The 19,980-nt window shown below is 33.1% G+C and overlaps 1 protein-coding gene across 1 annotated transcript in view; it reads right to left on the bottom strand.

Moving 5' to 3' along the window:
- Positions 1 to 53: 53 nt before the first annotated feature.
- Positions 54 to 19,980, bottom strand: part of BBS7 (Bardet-Biedl syndrome 7) — a 40,061-nt gene continuing 20,134 nt past the window's right edge. The window contains exons 9-19 of the mRNA XM_047092223.1: positions 19,870 to 19,954; positions 18,783 to 18,885; positions 16,953 to 17,145; positions 15,657 to 15,731; positions 12,577 to 12,642; positions 8,046 to 8,185; positions 6,991 to 7,155; positions 3,837 to 3,946; positions 3,614 to 3,717; positions 3,359 to 3,482; positions 54 to 1,456 (exon numbers count right to left, since the gene is read on the bottom strand). Of these exons, the coding sequence (XP_046948179.1) occupies positions 1,323 to 1,456; positions 3,359 to 3,482; positions 3,614 to 3,717; positions 3,837 to 3,946; positions 6,991 to 7,155; positions 8,046 to 8,185; positions 12,577 to 12,642; positions 15,657 to 15,731; positions 16,953 to 17,145; positions 18,783 to 18,885; positions 19,870 to 19,954 (1,299 nt within the window). The 3' untranslated portion in view covers positions 54 to 1,322. The remainder of the gene's footprint in view (positions 1,457 to 3,358; positions 3,483 to 3,613; positions 3,718 to 3,836; positions 3,947 to 6,990; positions 7,156 to 8,045; positions 8,186 to 12,576; positions 12,643 to 15,656; positions 15,732 to 16,952; positions 17,146 to 18,782; positions 18,886 to 19,869; positions 19,955 to 19,980) is intronic.

A 19,980-nucleotide genomic window follows, 5' to 3' on the forward strand; every position in this document is an offset into this window, starting at 1 on the left:
TGATACATCATATATATAACATATATAAAAAAATAGTAATGTTCTACAAGAAATTCAACTAGACAGTCACTGATTTTCATGAATATTTTGCCAAGCTGTGGCAGCCAACAAAAAGCACCAGTGAAATTCTAGTGACCTAGATATAATTATTTGTTCCATTTAGAAATGAAGGTTAAATATAATAAAAATATGACCTTATTAAAAGAAAACTCTCAGTGATATGTGACTTTAACAAATTTTCAAATTTAATATACAAGGCTTGCATATAATAAATATAATGGTATATGATTAAGAAGCATTACTGTTTTCTGACAAATTCATGAATGTGCCCTTCTTGAAAACATAAAGAATAGCTTATCTCCATTATAATCTTTATGCCATTTTAAAACAACCTTTAAATACAATATTTCCCTGAATATGACAAAATGTAAATTAAGATTAATGAATAAAACTTCTGTATTCTGTAACCTTAAAGTCATATTTCCCTCCATATATGATAAAAAGGTAATCAGTGGATCCTAGTACAGGAAAATCTAAGAAGCCATCACTATTTCTGCACTATTCACATATAGTACATTTGTACAGCTCTACTGGTTACAGAACATCAAATTAAGATCCCTTCAATCTGTGCAAGCTCTGCTCATTTCCCTGGCCACTGTTTATAGCACTGGGGCAACTCAAGCATTTCACAAACTGAGCATGGGTCATAAAAACATTACCTAGCAAAAGTGAAATCAGTTGCAAATCAATCTCAACTCCTAGAAAAAATAATTGGTAAGTTACTTCCACTAGTTAACAACGTATACAGTAACCAGGACACAAGCCAGGCAACATAACTTGAAATCTGGTCCCAGTTTTACAAATAACAGCATGTCCTCTTTATCACTTAACCTCACAGAGAATTGGTTTTCTTATAGACCTGACAAAATAATATGTATTGTGAAGATCAGATGAAGTAATGTATGTAAATACATTTTGAAAACTTTAAAGCAATTTATACATGTGTGTAGCTTGTTATATATTTGAATAGATTTTTATTTTCCAAATATTTCTCAATTTAAAAGTTAAAACATCCACTTGCAAAAAATTCATTAACGTCCCTTATAATCATTCCACTTGTTTTAAAATAAAAATTCTTTTATTTTTAAAAAGCTCCATTTCTCAAAATAGAAGCACTACTAAAAGAAGTCACATCTTAAATATTTTTAGATGATATTAAAAAGCATTTGAAATAAAAGTGTGTACAGTTAGCATGTCCTGTATTTCTGTTTTAACATACTTTGTTTAAAAAGAACTCTGGAACTTTACCTTGTTTATGTATTTCATGCAGCCTCAAAGAAAGCAATCAATGCATTTTGATCATAACTGTCCAGAATCTCCAGTAAAAGAGGTACTTTGGTTTTTACATTGGTGCCTTTGAACTTGAACTTATCTATGAAAAGATCGGTGATCATGCCTATAAAGAAAAACGTTAATTTCCTATCATTGATTAGTACTAATTTCTAACACAGTACTTAATGAAAGTAAGTTATTACTTGAAATTCTCTAAGCACTTATAATTGTATTATTTAATATACAAGGCTAAAGGGATTGATACTATAAACAATATTTATTTGGGGGATTTTCTTTTTAAAGTTTATTTTGAGAGAGAGATAGCCATCAAGCAAGCAGAGGAGGGGCAGAGAGAGGGAGAGACAGAATCCCAAACATTCTCCATGCTGTCAGTGCAGAGCCTGAAGTGGGGCTCTAATTCATGAACTGTGAGATTGTGACCTGAGCCAAAATCAAGAGTCAGACGCTTAACCCCTGAGTGTCTTATTTGGGGTACTTTATTTGGGGTGCCCTTATTTGGGGGTACTTTAAGGCAAGTTTCAAAACATAAATCATTTGGCTAATAATTCTCTTAACAACTGGTTAAAAGCTACTGAATTCAGATAATTAACTCTTGGCCAGTTCTGAATTGCTTTTGGTATATATAACATCACAAGTGGTTTATTTTTCCCACCAAGCTGGCCATTTTGAGATAGTGTAGACAGATTCTGTTTTTAACAGCTGTATTTGAAATAAAACATTCCATCAATATATTGACCATTCTTGGGATTTATCCAAGACATGTTTCAGAATTTGTTATATTTTAGAAAGATAATAAAAGGAACATATCATATATGGCATAATATCCAAGGGGAATAAGTGGCAACATCTGATAACAAAACAGAATAGTGTTTCTGCAACAAAATATGTAGATAAATATTCACATTAAGTGGAATAAAAATGACTATAAATAACCCCATGCCAGTTTAAGTAAGGTTTGTCATTAAATTATTAATTCAGATCGAGTCAAATTTGCTACCAAATGATTTATGAAACAAGCTTTAGTTTTCAAAGCTTTCTGGATTTTGGAACTGGTGGTAAGAGATGGTTTTTTGTACCACTCATCTTCATGTGTTTGCCATATTGTAAATATTAAGATATTAGATATTGTTATAGTTTGTGAGCAAGTCCCAGGGTAAAAAATAAATTCATTAGACAGGCTTAAGATCAGTGTGGATAGATGATACCAATTGACTCTAAAAGATTTGGCATAGCGCAAACAGCATGCAGTTTGGGGTGAGGAAGTTCTAATGCAGGCTTTGCCACTACGAATGTGACAACAAATTCTTTAGTCTCAGATTTCAATTTAAGAAAATGTAAAAAATGAAGATAACACCATCTATCTTGCAGAGTTGTTGTAAGGATTAAATATCCCACCTGATTAATAAAGATGTTATAAATCAATAGGTGTGCTATACACATAGGTCTTATATAAAGATTGCAAAATAAAAGAAGTTTTCCTTAAGCTGTTCCATTCTTCCTCCTCCTCTCCTTTCCTTCACATCTCCCTCCTGCTCTCACTGTTTTTCAAGACAATTTGTGAAACATCCAACATGTCACCACCAAAGCAAAAAGAGTTTTGAACTATAAATTTATAGCACAATGTATCATTTATTACATTTTGCCAAAAAAATACTAAATGCTGCATTTTGATATTTCATAGTATCAACAAAACCTGAAAATTATTTGTGTGAAATACAGCCTACATTTTAATGCTTCATAGGTTATATTCACTTCACACCGGGTTTCTTCATATACAAAAATTAATTTACTGCATTACACCTATTTCACTTTTTTACTTTCATTCTACCCAGTAAAAATATTAAATATGAAAACTAATTTGACAAAAAATTTAGCAATAAACTAGTTGTCACTGGTTCATGAATGCTGTAATCTTTGCTTATCTTTCTGCCCATTTTCTCTCACATGATCCTTCGTAAACAGTAGGAAAGGAATATGGCAAGGTTTTCTAGAATAGTTCACTAACCATAGAGTCTTTCCAGATGTGCAGGTTGCTTTTTGTATTCTTCCTGTAGGTGATCTGCCTCTTCTAGAATACAGCGATATTCTGGTATCAGAAAGTTTGTATTTCCTTCATGAACCTGCAATTCCTTATTTAAAATTAAAAACAGAAGCACTTTAATGTTCAAAATTCAATCCAGTGTAACTTTAAAGTCTTTACAATTTTAGAAATCCCATCACAATAAAACAATGATTGTGAATCCACGAAATACATACTTACTTTTAAAGCATCAATTAATTGCACTTTCTTAGCCAAAAGCAACTGGTATTCCAGCTTTGGGTGGATTAGCTTTAAAGTGTGTTTGACTGATACTTCATTTATCTCTAGAAGAAGTTGATCCAGACACAATTAGGTAAGTCACTTTGATCAGAAACATTGTTACTGTTAACAAAAATACCCCTCCAAAATAATTCATTTTTTTCTTTTTTTTTTTTTTTTTTACCATACGATATGTTGAGGTTAATTTTCCTTTTTGTAGCTTCTTTAGAGAGCACATCTTTTAGGATGGATATAGTAGAAATGTTGTCAGATTTAAAAACTCCTTCTCCTTTCCTATAAAATTAATATATTTTTAAAAGAACAGCTTTAGAAGAAAATATAGTAATTAGGTCCAGTGAATACATATTTTGTGACTAGGAGCTGGTTTTTAAAATTCATTTGATTTTAGATCTCTTTATATACATATCACATTATTAATATAAAGCATATTTAAGTGTGTAAACTTTTATTATTAAATTCAAGTTCTGAACATAATTGTGAAACTAAACAAGATGTTAGATATATGCCTCTTAAACATGACAATTACCTATAAGTTCTTCCTTAAAGCATCTTTCTTTACTTTCACTAATAAAATTTCCAACAACTAACCCCATATGTATATAAAATGCATTTATAATTGCTTATTTACATGATTTTCTTTGATGTAATCACACAAATCACAACATGACTACATTCTTCGTTCTCAAAAGAAAGCTGATATTAAACCTAAGAGTAATATCTTTCATTCTTCCATGCCCATCATTTATTGCCACTTATTACGCACAGAGGACTCTTCATCTTCTTTACAGAACCATTTCTTTGTTCTCTTACCTTTCTCAATCCATATATAGTTGACCCTTGAACAATGTGGGGGTTGAGGTGCTGAACCCCTGCACACTCAAAAATCCGCACAGAACTTTTGACTCCTCAAAAACTTAACTAGCTGACCAGAAGCCTTACCAATAATATAAACAGTCCATCAACACATATTTTGTATGTTATATTATATACTGTATTCTTAAAGTAAAATAAGAAAAAAGAAAATGTTACTAAGAAAATCATTAGAGAAAATACATCTACCATACTGTACTGTATTTATATATATATTAAAAAAAAATCCATGTATAAGTTGTCCCATGCAGTTTAAACCTGTGTTGCTTGAGGGTCAACTGTAGTCTCACTGGCACTGGCCTCATCCCCATTTGTGGGACTTATGAAGGAAGGATTTAGCAGTGTATTTCAACCTCATGGCTTTATACTGACACTCAATCCTGGGGTTTTTATTTGGAACTATTCAGAAAGAGAGGCTCTAGGATAGATGAAAATATAGAAAACTGGATGGAATTGCTGGTAGCCACATGGCACTTATTTGAAAAGCCAAAAAAAAAAAAAAAGACAAAAACAGAGCTGAGCAATGGAAAGAGACAGTTTTGATGATATCAGGTAAGCGAGGATTCCTGTTCTGCCTGAGGCAGATTACTACTAGACTTTTAAGTTATATGAGCTAATAAATTCTTTTTATTTTGTTAAGTCTTCTTGTATTTGGTTCCTTCTTATGATAATCAAGTTTCCTAATTAATACATATACCACCTTTCATGTATTAAATGCTGTCTTTTTATTTGGTTTTCACACACACCAATAGTTTATATTTACTAGTTGTAGACAAATGCTAATTCTTTTTTCTAGAAAGGTGAATCCTACATACTATATTGATTTCAATTATGTTTTAAAAATCATGATATTTTCACTAGTATTTAATTTTCACTGATGATATTTAATTTTAAACACTTAACAGTACCTGGCACTGTAGAATGACTCACATGGTTTATCTTCTTTTAATCATCACAGCTCAACAAAGTGCTATTATTTCCGACCCCCAAAAAAGAAAACTGAAGCTCAGAGAGTTAAATAATCCAGGTAGGTCAAATAGTTGGTGAGTCACAGAGCCATGATTCAAACCTAAGTATGTTTGCCTCCAAAGCACATGCTTCTATACTTTCTCCACATAAATGTATTTTATTTAGGCACCCAAAAAACATTCATTGAGCAAAGCCATGTGGTAGGTACTTGGAGGAAACATACAAAGATAATTAAGAAATTGACTCTGCCCATGAAGAGCTTAAAGTCTAATTTGAAGAAACAAGTTTACATAAAAATTATTATATACTTCAAACAAATAACAATAAATACCTAAGACAGGTAAGAATAAAATACTATGGGAACAGAAAAGAGAATCTCAAGGAAGGCTTCAAAATACAGCAACTGAGTTGAGCCTTGAAGGATAAGTAGAGTTTTGATTGTTAAGGAAAGAATATTTAAGGGCACAGAATGGGAAAATACAAAGGTATGCTATTATAATAATACAGAATATGCCAGGGGCATGTTGAATTGTCTGCTCTGATTAAAGTGTGAGGTTTACTGTGGTACTTCAGAACAGGAGTCATTATTACAGGTTTAGACACATGTAAGATCCCTTGGAGGGCAAAGTAAAACCTCAACAGAACTGATGCAAAAACAAAACAAAACAAAACCAGCTATACTGCTGGATACTTCTTGGTCCCAAAAGGCTGTATTCTGAGGTAAAATTATGTGTTCACTCCTATTTCCAGAATTTAGCATGGTAAAGTCTCAGCTAGGAAGCAAGAAGTAGAATACCTCAATAATCTGCTTAGGGAGAGAATCCTAGACAGAGAGACAGGTATAAGCTCAAAGAGCAGATGTAGAGAAATCAGCCTTACCTAAGAAATAGGTCATTTCACATTCAAGAGACAGGAACAAAAGAGAAGGAAAATGTAGCCTCTACTGTATTCAGAAACAGAAATTATAGAAGCCTATTGGAAATGAATGAGCAGTGACAGTAAAGGGGCAGGAGTGCAACTGGGAGCTTGAGAAGAGTGTAGAATATGACCTCTACCCTTAATATGATAGCTTCAAAACCCTGTACTGTTCTAAACTCTCAAGTTCTGAGCCATATTCTATTTTTGCCTAAAGAAATTCAATGGAATTTTTACTGAAACTAGAATAAATGAATCAATTTGGGAAAGTACTGCCATGTTTATGTCTTCATATTGATGACTACTGAATATATTACTCCATTTAACCAAGTCTTTTATGTCAATAAAATTTTAAAGTTTTCTTCATGTAAGTTCTGCATATTTCTAATAACAGATATTTCTGCAGATCTTATATGGATATTTTGTTATTGTTATTGCTACTCTGATAGGGTCTTTTCAAATCATTCAAATCATTTATTTTCTAACTGGTTATTGTTGGAAATAGGATTTAGAAGCTCTATTTACATAAAAACATTCCTGAACCAGTAATAAGTTTTATTTACCTGTAGGTACTTTCAAGTTGTGTATCCAGGAAGGTGTTCTGAAAATAAAATGTCACACATTCTCCTGCTGGAGGTTTCTCAGGGACTTCAGGCAGGCAAAAAACCACCCAGGAGTGAACTTCAGCAAAACTGAACTGGCCTGTTAAAGTCAGTGTATTCATGGGTCTGTAATTTAATAGTGGAGGTACACATTTGTGTGTAGGAATACATGGAGGTATTACATGTATACAACACATGAACAGAATTTTGCAATAGTAGCTAAACAAATATAAAAGTATCTATTAAATTTTCTTCAGATTAATATTAACCATAAGATAAATAAAACTTTCAATCTCATGGAAAAAAAGGAATTCTTACCTATATCTGTGCTTTAATATTCAATTAAGCCTCCAATCATAACTGTTTCCTGTATCAGCAAGTTACTTACTTTTCCAAGTCTCTATTTCTCATTTGTAAAATGGGGACATTACTACCTGTCTTGCTTGCTGTAAGGCTTAAATGACAATGCATAAGCATCTAGTACAACATACAGCAGAGGGAAAATACTCAGTAATTGTTCATTTCTTTCCCTTCTCCTTCATTTAAGCTCATGGTCTCTTATCTCAGGAAAGAAAGCGAAAAACTACCAACAGGAAGATGCTTAAGTTGGACTGGAACTCAGAAATAACAGGGACTATCACAACCAATTGATTTGCCAATATTCCCTGAGGTGAAAGAGAAAGGAAATATAACCTTTGAGGTTAATATTATAATAAGATCCTGTTCACAGAGAACTCAAATGCTAAACAATATTTATTCACAACAGGTATTTGGGAGAGAGAACTGTTACTCTACTGAGATCAGAATGGTAATATATGAGAAAGATAGGAAAATCCAACTCAAATCAGCCTTTAAAAGAAGACAAATCTTATATTAAAAATATGAATCCACAGTGTTTAAATATTTAATTTTTAAAATGTACAAATAGCTACCAGATTTATACTATAAAATGAAAAGCAAGTTTATCTGTATCATGTAATATACTAAAAAATAAACTGCTCCCTCCTTTGTCCTACCTGTCATGATCAATAAAGTGAGTTCTTTGATGGAGTGAAAGGGGTTTGATAAGGTATTGGCGGACCTGACAGGTTTTGGGTTGAATCCTTGGAGTCACATATGCTTGAAGTGTGCCATACTGGCCTTCAATTGAACGAATCTGAGTAAACACAAAAGAAAAGAAAATAAGAATAACCTAGCAACATAACATAAATGTTATCTTTAAAATGTTCAACACAAGTAATCAAGTAATTAGACCTTAATCTCTTCTGTAATATTCTGAAGGAAATAATGACATTTTATTAAACAATTACTTTTTACCACTAGAGTAAAGGAAAATTTAAAAAGCTTTGGCAGGCAAAAGCAAACAATCTATCTATAAAAGTTATCCCCACCACATATTTTTAGATGATCTGTCTACACTTAGTAGTGCTGTGTCATTCCAAAAAAAGTACATTCTTACATACTAACCCATCACATCTAAAACCACAAGTGTCTAATATAGTTCATAAGATTCACATCAAAAATGGTTAAAATTTAGACATTTTGTTGAGATGGATAAGTGAGTTTTTTAAATAACTAAAACTTAAATGTAATACTTCATTTTCTCATAAATAAGGGTATTATAGCATATAGCTATTGACAGCTATAAGCTATAACAGCTATATAAGCTGTTGACAGCTATTGACAGCTTATATTGACATATAAGAATCTACTGACAGAAAAAAAAAGTTTCTAAGAACTTAATTCTTGATTTTCTATGAAAATACAGAAGTATACACCATCTAATGATAACATATTTAGATTAGGAAATTCTTTTGAGTTATTTTAAATATACCTGGTTGGACCTCCTGAGGATTCAAAACACTTAACAGAAAATAAAAATTCATTACACTGTGAAGAATTAATTTTTCAGGAGTTGGAAAGCTGTTCAGCTTCTCCCTCTTGCCCCCCATCTCCGTTTCTCTCACTTCAAATTCATAGATGGACTGTAGTACTTCTTGTGTTACAATGGTAGCTTCTCTAACCATAGCTATATTTTAACATAGCTCTAACCTGGCTATATTTTATTTTATTTTTAATGTTTATTTATTTTGAGAGAGAGGGAGAGCACACATGCAAGTGAGAGGGGGCAGGGGAGAGAGAGGGGGAGAGAGAGAGAGAGACTGACTCCCAAGCAGGCTCCACACTGTCAGCGCAGAGCCTGATGCGACGCTCGATCCCATGAACCATGAGATCATGACCTGAGCCAAAATCAAGAGTTGGATTCTCAACTGACTGAGCCACCCAGGTGACCTGCTAGCTGATATTTTAACTCACACTTTTCCTAGCATGTGAGGGGGACAGAAATCAATGTTTTACCTAAATGGGAAAGAGAAATAAAAGTTTAAAGCAAGGTCTTTTGCAAATGTTACACTGCAAATATTGCTCTAAGTGGAAAGAGAGGAAAAATAAAAAGATGAAAAATAAAAATACAGAAAAGAAATAAAAAATAGATCTGATACAGCTATATTTCAGGGTTTCTTTTTTAAAGGTAAGCTTACACTAGCACATAATTTTTTCCAGAATAAAAAGTCATAATGCTTTGACTATATAAAAATTCATTTTCATTATTAAAAATATAAGCAATACAGAAAAATTAGGATGAACATACAAGTCGCCTGAAATCCTACCACCCAGAAATGATCATGATTGCTATTTTGGTAGTCATACCTTCATACATTTCTCTATGCAGAAGTACAAAAACAAAATCATAATTTCACATGAAGAAATTCTATTTATATCATAGACATCTTTCTTTTATTTCTAATAGTCACATTTTCCCCTTATCTTTGTCTTTCCTAATGCCATCACCTCCCTCCCACTCCTATCCCACCCATGCTTTCTCCTGTGGCATACGCTATCATACCAGACAGGTATGTTTCTTTTCATACCTTTATTCATATGTAAATAAAATGTATTTACATATATAGGGATTTTATCCACATCTTGTTTTTCATGGAACTCACTCCATGTTAACAGGAATAGATCAATGCCTTATTTATTGCAGCTGTGTTATATTCCATGGAATGCATAAATAGCTAATTATTCAACCATTCAATTATTGAATGTTCACTTTGGTTCCACTCCTCTGCTTCTACAAGCAATACTGCAGTTAATTAAATACATATCTGTGTGTATAATACTGTGATTTTATTGCTTAAAATAGATTCCTCCAAGTGGGACTATTGCCTGTTTTTCCAAAGCAGCTATAACAAATTTTATTTCCTTCAGCTATGATTTAGAGTGTCTTTTTCTCATCCCTGCCACATGGTGATGTTGCTTTTTAAAATTTTTTGCCAGTCTGTTAGATAAGCAGAAAATGTTTTTTGTTATTTTAATTTGAATTTCCCTAACAGTAAGTTAGAACATTTTCTTTTAATATTTGCTAGCTATTTTGACTCCCTCTTGTGTGAACTGAGGCACAGAACATATTCTCTGCCTATTTTCCTTACTGAATAGTTGTTTTTATAACAAGTTAGAGGTAGTAGTAGTCTTTGTGTTTTACTGATATTCACCCATTACCTAAAAGATAACTAAATTTCCTTCTTTTGAAAAATAATTAGGTACCTAATACATCTATATTTATTTTTTATATATGGCATTAAGATAAGAATCCACTTAATTTTCTTCCAGATATATACCAGTTGTGTTGACACCAATTTTTAAATAGAAATAGTAATTTAACAGAATTTTTCCCTACATAAAAATGTCACGCATTAGGCGCACCTGGGTGGCTCAGTTGGTTAAACGTCTAACTCTTGATTTCAGCTCAGGTCATGGTCTCCTGGTTGTGAGATCAAGGTCTGCACTGGGCTCTACAGTGGGTGTGAAGCCTGCTTAATGTTTTCTCTCTCCCTCTTCCTCTGCCCGTCCCCCACCTTCACTCTTTCTCTCAAAAAAAAAAAAAAAAAGTCATCCATTAAATTTCCATAAATGTATGTTAAGCTCTAGTTCTATACAATTTTATTGAACTCCTTATTTATTTAGGCCTTTTAAATACCCTGCATTATTTTTATTACAGTAGTTTCATAGTATGTTTTACCATATAAGTTTCACCTTTTTTTTCTTTTTCAGTTTTCTTGCATCTATCATTGCATCCAACTTATAAAAAAAGAACATAGCTTTTTAATCTATTTAGGCCTACTTCCCAATTTATTGGCACAGTCTTGTTCAGTGGATACGTAATTTAAAATGTTTAATTAGGTTACATAAAATATGTTTAAGTATAGTCCTTTAGAAATAAATTTATTCCAGTTTTCAAGTTTTCTTTCAAAATACACAAAAGGGGACTTATGCAGGCTAAAATAAATTGTTTAGGGAAAAAAACCCTACACTTAACTGTAACTTCCTACTAGATGTGAAAAAGTTATTGTATAACATCTCTCTTGAAAAACACAGACTGGGGCGCCTGGGTGGCGCAGTCGGTTAAGCGTCCGACATCAGCCAGGTCACGATCTCACGGTCCGTGAGTTCGAGCCCCGCGTCAGGCTCTGGGCTGATGGCTCAGAGCCTGGAGCCTGTTTCCGATTCTGTGTCTCCCTCTCTCTCTGCCCCTCCCCCGTTCATGCTGTGTCTCTCTCTGTCCCAAAAATAAATAAACGTTGAAAAAAAAAAAAATTTAAAAAAAAAAAAAAGAAAAACACAGACTGAATCTCTGAACATCAACAACACTTCTCCAAAACAACCATTCCTTAATTTTTTAGATCATAAATATATCAAAAATAATTTTTAAAAACTCACACAAATTAATTAACTAAATTAGATTTGTGTGCTACAATCAGTATTTAATTATGAAAGAGATTATATTACTAAATTGCTGAAGAAAATACTAAAAGATTTTCTTTAGAAAGATGGTAATGCATGACATTATTGGAACACAATCAGAAAAATCCAAATGGTAGGAAAATATAGGACAAATGCTCAAATACTTCAATAACCAAATTACCTTCTCTGGACCATGACTGGACCAAACAAACTGTAAAAAAAAACTCAGTGAAATCTAAATACTAAATATTTGATGAAACTAAGAAATTATTAATTTTTCTTAGGTGTTATAATAGTATTGTGGTTATGTTTTAAAAAATAGTTCTTATCTTTTGGACATATGTACTGAAATATTTACAACTGAAATTTTTAAAAATCTTGTATTTGCTTCAGAATATTTTGGGATAGACAGTGATAGTATAAACAAGAATGTCATGAGTTGATGACTACTGAAGCTGAAGTCATTACTTTTCCGTACATTTGAAACTTTCCAGAATAGAAAATTCGAAAAAAAAATTCCACTAAGAAGAAATTCAGGATTGGTAATTTTAGAGAAGGTGATTGGTTGTGTGCCAATAGCAGAGATAATGGTTTGGGCTGAGTTAAAACCCAGCTGGTCATCCAACAGTCATTACTTATTTCAGGGAGAAAACAATACAAAGAAGTGATATGATACGTTGCAAGATATACCTAGGGGGAAAAACGTTCAAACTTTCAATTAAAGGTAATGTCAAACATTTTTACCTTGAGTTCCAGCCTTGTGGTATTTGCCTGGCACCGATAAGTGGCGAGAAGAAAGTTGTCATTTGACTAGGAAAAATTCAAAGTTAAGGCAAAGGATAAACTCACATTTTTATAATAATAAAAACACCATCAATAATAATAATGGTTATCATTTATAAAGCACATATCATGTGGGTGACACTGTGCTAAGTGCTTTTTTCTTATTCTTGCAAACAACTCTATGCGAACTTTTACTAAATAAAGTTTTTACAGATGGAGAAACTGTAGCATTCGGGTTAGGAAAATTTCCCAAAAGCTCATAAGTAAAGAAATCAGAATCCAAATGAATACTTTTAAAACACAAGCTCATGCTCTTTCCATCCTGAGTTTCTACAATAACATTTTTTTAATGTTTATTTTGAGGGAGAAAGCGAGGGGGGAGGGGAAGAGGGAGAGGAGAGAGAGAATCCCAAGCAGGCTCCACACTGTCAGTGCAGAGCCCAACACAGAGCTTGAACTCATAACCATGAGATCAAGACTTGAGCCAAAATCAAGAGTAGGTCGCTCAAATGACTAAGTCACCCAGGTGCCACTACAATACTTTAAAATATTAATTTTTCTAAAAATTTAACTGACAGCACAAACTTCTAATGTTTATACTATTAAAAGACAAAACATGAATGTCTTTGATTATCCCAAATAGTTATAGAGGACTAAGAAATATCATATCTCTGTATTTCCAGCAAATAGCACAGTGCCTGAGATGATACTGTAAGCATTCAATACATGTTTGTTGAATTAAATCAGACAGTTTACTTCAAATATGATAACTTCCGGAAACTGAATATTAAACTACTAAAAACAGAGAAATATATCTGGGTTATGAATTGCAAAACCAGACAAAGCAACATGAAATACTTAGTATGCAATTTTCATATACTACTATTTCCCTATTTTTAATAAGTAAATGAAGAAAAAGGATGCTAATATCAAAAAGAAAATTTGAACGTTTTAATTTAAAATCATTTAAATTTAGTAAACAGAATATCAATCAACCTGAAAATAAATATACTTTCGTGTGGTTAAAAACAAATGTTATATACCTAAGTATTTATGAATAAGATGATAAAGATTAAAATACATGAAATGTCTGGGATTAGGTTTGCGATAGGAGACAAAGGAGAGCATAAAACAAGACTGGCCGTATGTTGAAGTGAACAATGAGTATACTGAGGTTATTATACTATTCTCTCTGCTTGTGTATATACTTGAAATCTCCATATTAAGGCTTTTTTTTTTTTAAAGCCATCCTTCTAGAAAATGGGTTTTAAATTAGTATAAAATACTCATTTCAAAGAATCCTGCAATGATGTAAATAGGATGATCTTTCACAGTAATTTAGGAATTAAGATTTTAAGATTAACTTGATTTTTTGAATGAAAATAAAAATGTAGGCTTTAATCTTTTATGTTTTATTCTCAAACAGGGATGACAAACCACACATATTGCATAATACAACTGTGATAAAATCTCTCTCTTTTTTTTAAATGTTTATTCATTTTTGAGAGAGAGACACACACACACAGCACAAGTGGGGGAGGGGCAGAGAGAGAAGGAGACACAGAATCCCAAGCAGTCTCCAGGCTCTGAGCTGCCAGCACAGAGCCCAACGCGGGGCTCAAACTCACAGACTGTGAGATCATGACCTGAGCTGAAGTCAGACGCTCAACCGACTGAGCCACCCAGGCGCCCCTGATAAAATCCCTTATTCTCAAACAGGGATGACAAACCATACACACTACATAATACAACTATGAAAAATCTCTCTTAAAAGAAAAGCTTTACTATAAAATTATATTAAAAACTATTCCCTAATATAGCTATCAACTTTATTCTTCATCTACTCTTTTTATTCTTCCCTTCAAAAAAAATTTTTTTTAATGTTTATTTATTTTTGAAGGAGAGAAAGAGACAGAGTGTGAGTGGGGGAGGGGCAGAGAGAGAGGGAGACACAGAATCCGAAGCAGGCTCTGGGACGCGAGGCTCAAATTCACAAACCGCAAGATCATGACCTGAGTCACAGTCAGAGGCTCAACTGACTGAGCCACCCAGGCACCCCTATTCCTCCCTTTTTTATATGTATAATGACTTGCCAACTCTAATCATCATCTCCTGCTCTGGCTTGCTTTCTCCAGAACAACCGTTCCAGACCTTATTTTCCCTAACTTCTCTCCAGGAGCCACACTTAGTTCTGGGACTGCTAGTGTGTGCTAGTACTGAACAGAAAGAAGTGATATATTAAGCATATCCAAAAGCTCTGATACAATCTCATCCAAGATACTTTACACATGGTAAGTACCCACCAAATGTCTGCTAAATAAAGGTTAAGCAAGATTCAACAAGCCCAGAAATGGTGAAAAAGAACAAGCAGAAGAAACAGACCATGTTCAAATGTAGGAATGTGTGAAACTATATAGCATTTTCAAGAAATTTTAAGAACTTCAGTTTGGCAGCAATAATGTGCATGGGAGGGAAGGTAGCAGCTGGTAAGAGATCAGCTAGAGATGTAATCAAGAGCTGAATCATGGAAAGCTGTTATGCCACAATGAGGAATCTGACTTATATGCAGCAGGAAATAAGGAATCTTTAAAGGTTTTGAAAAAAGAAATGACATGGTGATATTTACATTTTAGGAAGACCTCTCTGGTGGCGGTGTACAGCAGAGCCTGGAGGTGAGAGGCAATACTGGAGATAGAAAAACTGATAGATGAGTAGTTCAAACAAACATGGTAAGGGCCTGAAAAGTTAACAGAAGTGGAAATGAAGCAGAGTAGAGACATAGGAGCCAAGGACATAGACTGGCAAAAAATAGTGACTAACTGGATTTAACAGATCAGAGAAAGGAAGGAATCTAGGACAACACCCCAGTTTTCTGGATTATCTGAAAATAGGGGAAATGAGCTGAAACAGATTTTGAGGGAAAGGTTATGAAAAACAGATTGAAGAAACATTAAACCTTAGTAGCATTTATTAGGCTTTATTCAAAACGGTATAATAGAAATGAAAAAGTGTCTGAAAAATTCTTGATACTTTTTACTCACCTCAGAATCACAGCTGCTAAAGCTGACAACAGCAGAATTTTTATCCACATCAAGTAAATCTATTGGAACATCACTCTACAGTCAATATTAAAAAACAAAATGGTTCAGATGGAAAGCTAAAAAATTTACAAAACATTATTTTCTCTTAGGGTTCTCTTTAGTTCTAGTTCATGTTCATCTTTAAATTTGAGCATATGAATTCTCTTAATTTACATTTGATAATGTACTTCTAGAAAATAAATGCAATAAAAAATAAATGTTATATCACAATGTTTATTTTTTTCTAATTTGGACTATTAGAGATCATAAACGATCATCTCTCACCACCCCCTTAAAAGTATAATCTTTCTACCTATTTTTGTCAATGCTAAAAATGTTACCATAGTCTAAAAATAATAATATGGCCATTCTGTTTCTATCAGTTCATTTTTATCAATTTAGTTTTTACCTGCGTCACAAAAATGAGATAATTTTGGTCTCCTCTAGAGAGGTAGTTCCTAGGGCACTGTTGTTGCACTCAGTTCTATCTAAATGGTGCTCCTAGAGTTGTGTAATGCAGCCCTTATGCTAGCATTACCTACGACAGATTTCAGCCTTTAAATTTTAATTAATAATCTGATCTCTCCCCCACATCTTTTTAAACATTATCTTCTTTCTCCACTTTATTCTCTTCTCATCTTCTTATGGGTTTTCCATCTTTTGCTTGTTTTCCATTCATCCTACTACCATCCTTTCCCACTCCCTGAATATCTTACAATTTAAAGAAAAACTGATTAAATATATTATTGAATGGAGTTGTGTATTATTACCCCTATATTTCACCTTTTGGGAATATCTACTTTGTCTACGGACCTACCCAGAAACTGGTGGTTAATGAGCAAGCTGTACTGTAAGCTACCATTTTAGAATTGAGAGCTTAAAAAAAAGGTTCTAATAAGGGCATTAAATACTGCGGTTTTCTAAATCGCATCTCTTAAAATTCTCTTAAGATCGCCAAAGAACAAAACCCTTACTGTTCTTTTTGATGCTTCTTAAAACTTAAGTCCATCAATCTTTCGTTTAATACTTACAGGATAAATAAAAAGTAAAGATATAACTTAGATAATCTATGAGCAAACTGATTATCTAATAGAAGATTAGATAAACCTTTAAAATTACTATCTAAGCTAAATGCAATTTAAAAGAAAAACACTTAAAATTACTGTCTAAAACTAAGTGTTCAATAATAATTAGTGCATACGGCTGGTCTGCAAAATAGAACGAATCACAAAACAAAGAAATTAGACACTGGCTTACCTGTATTAAGACATTATCTATTGCTGTCTGCACCTCTAAGATGAGGCTGTAGCTGGCATCATCTTTATTTAATGTAAACTTGTCATTTACACTAAATGAAGGTACTGCTGATTTTGCTTTGCTTGATTGGGAAGACTGTTGATATTTCTCTCTTTCCTGTAGTACCTTATACTGCAGATGTTCTAGCTCACTCCTAGAGAAAATATATACAACTGTCACCTATAAGTATAAACATTTGAAGTCCTTAGAATGATTACAAGAATTTGAGACATTTACTTGTGCAAAACGGATTTTTATTAGTTGAACTAGAACTATGACACTAATACAAAGTTTTGTTTCTATGACTAACCAAACAATTCCACATTATTTATCTCTAATCTAAAAATTAAAACTCAGTCCCATACCAGCAATATTAATAAAGAGTTGTAACTATCAAGGCAAGCTGAAAATAATCAGTTCTAACACACAAATCTAGTTATAGTTAATCAGAAGAGAAACTAATTGTACTGGAGCAGAGAAATATGTTCGACTTAATTTGAAGAAACAAAATGTGTAAAACCAGTAAATATATGCCTTTCAGTAAAAATTAGGTGAAACAGACAAAATAAGAAGGAGGCTGTGGAGTACTAACATTTTGGGGACCATAAGATGATCATGAGCCAGTGGTACAGCTGAGTTTCTTCTATCAAGTGTTTAAAAGGATTCTGCTGACCTTCAACTGTACAGACATTGCTTCATTGCTTAGAGTCACTTCAGTTAAAGGGAAACAACATATGCAAATGTAGCAACTAGTAACTGAGAAACAACAACATGAGGCTTAGCCAGCCCCAATTTAGGGGAAAAAATCTGGGTAAGAGCTTGGAAGGGATTTGTGCGATAAACAAAACAAAGGAAAAGATTCATTCGTACAAGAAATATTTACTTAGAGCCTCATATGTACCTATGTTGCAGGTGCTGAATGAACAAAACAGACATAAGCTTCTCATGAGCTTACATTCCACTGGAATCAGGAGGGACAGACTCGGTTATAAATGTAAGGTATACTGACGATGTGAGAGAATAGCCGTTAATTCTACTTGGTTTCCTTATTGCATGAACGTTGGAGCTTGAAGTCCAGGTGGCTTTGCTAAACTGGCTTGTGGTAAACCTGTGGTGTGGCTTTAGCGAACTAGTACTTGTGGCATTTTGCTGCCTTAAAAACTTAAGTAGCCCTCAACTACCACCAAAAATAAAAATAGATCAGCCCTCACTGCCCCCAAGAGGTTGGTAAGGGTTGAAATAGGGAGAGCAGTCATTAGAAGTTTCAGCAACTCCCACTTCTTCACTGTATGAAGCAAATTTACTTGAGTCTGGGGTCTCTTTTCATAGGATTTGTCAAATTGAACAAGCCACAAAAGCAATCCCTGTGTCTAAAAGAGTCAACATTACTCATTTCCAGTAAGAAAACTGATAAGCCAATGTTACAGATTCATAAGGGTCCACAAGAGCAGTAAACAGGACAATTAAGAAGGAATACAGTTGTCTGTGTTGGTCTCTTTCTAATGTCTGTGAAAAAACAAAACACTACAACTATCTATAAACAGATTAAAAATGTAATTTTTGATCTAGGAGAAAGTCAGTATAGAAAAAAGTAATATGTATATAAATAATATAAAAAGTATATTTATAACTTTAAAATACTAATTAGCACTTACTGCAAATTTTCTCAAACTGATAAATTTAATTTAAAAAGGTGATAAAATAATTAATTGTATAATTCCTTCCAATAAAATATAAGAACTACACACTTCATGAAATAAAAAAAAAGCAAACAAAAAAATCCAAAATTACCTTAAGTTAGAAATTTTATTTTGCATCTCCTGATTAATTTTTACTTCTTCTCCTGGTCCACTTTCCTTATGCATAGGCTCTGTTGTCAGACCTGTAACCCAGCCTGCAGAGATGAATTACATTGTGCACCATTAAGTGCTGCTAGTATTAAAAGAAACCCCAATATACATGCCCCTTTGTCCACCAACATCAACCTCATTTAGTCCTAGGACTTATTCTCCTTCAAAAAACAAGACAAAACAACAAAATATATCAAGCTGGAAAATACTGAAGCCATAAAGAAACTACATAATAAACATTTGTGATACTATTTTTATTTTGTGTAAACTACTATAATACTATGATTAAAGAAATCTTTCACTTCTCAATTTATAGTTTTAGTTTTCAAGTATGGAATAAGTCAACACAATTCTAGCAAGTTCAAATATACCTGATGAATTAGAACTGTCCTTCAAAAATCATGTTAATGGAAAGTTAAACTCTCGCATTGGCTATTTTAAGAATGTAAAAGAATCACTAACTCAAAAGCAAGGGAATTTTTATAAGAAATATAGACAGTAACAAAACATAAACTAAAGTTCAGTAAATACTTCTTTTTAAACCAAAGAATATCATTTAATTTTCAAAGATTAAGTAGAGTATGCTAAGTACTCCATTATTCACATATTACCTCTTTTATAAACCAATACACCCACTCCTTCCCTCCTTAGTTTTTAACCAGTAAAGGTTTTAATGCTGTAGGTAAGACTGATTTACTAATAACACTTTTTTTAAAAAAGTTATCATCAAAAATAATTTATTAAGGGACGCCTGGGTGGCTCAGTCAGGTAAGTGTCTGACTCTTGATTTCAGCTCAGGTCATGATCTCAGGATTGTGAGATTGAGCCCTGTGTTGGGCCCTGGGCTGAGCATGGAGCTTGCTTGAGATTCTCTCTCCCTCTCTCTCTCTCTCTGCTCCTCCCCCACTCATGCTTGCTTGCTCCCATGCTCTCTCTCTCAAAATTAACATTAAATAATATTAAAAAAATTTATTAAATGTATATTTTTTCTTAATGATTCTTTCTTTACCTATTATCATTTCCCTTACCTGAATACGTGGATACCACAATTTCATCATAGCCTTCTTTCCCTACACAACCACCCTGGATAGATGTGACACTTTCAGACAACATCTAAAATAAATTTAAGATCAAGTACT

This window comes from Lynx rufus, unplaced genomic scaffold, assembly GCF_022079265.1.
Source record: "Lynx rufus isolate CCGP_SWC_20201006 ecotype Redwood Valley unplaced genomic scaffold, mLynRuf1.p SCAF_3, whole genome shotgun sequence".
Lineage (NCBI taxonomy): Eukaryota > Metazoa > Chordata > Mammalia > Carnivora > Felidae > Lynx > Lynx rufus.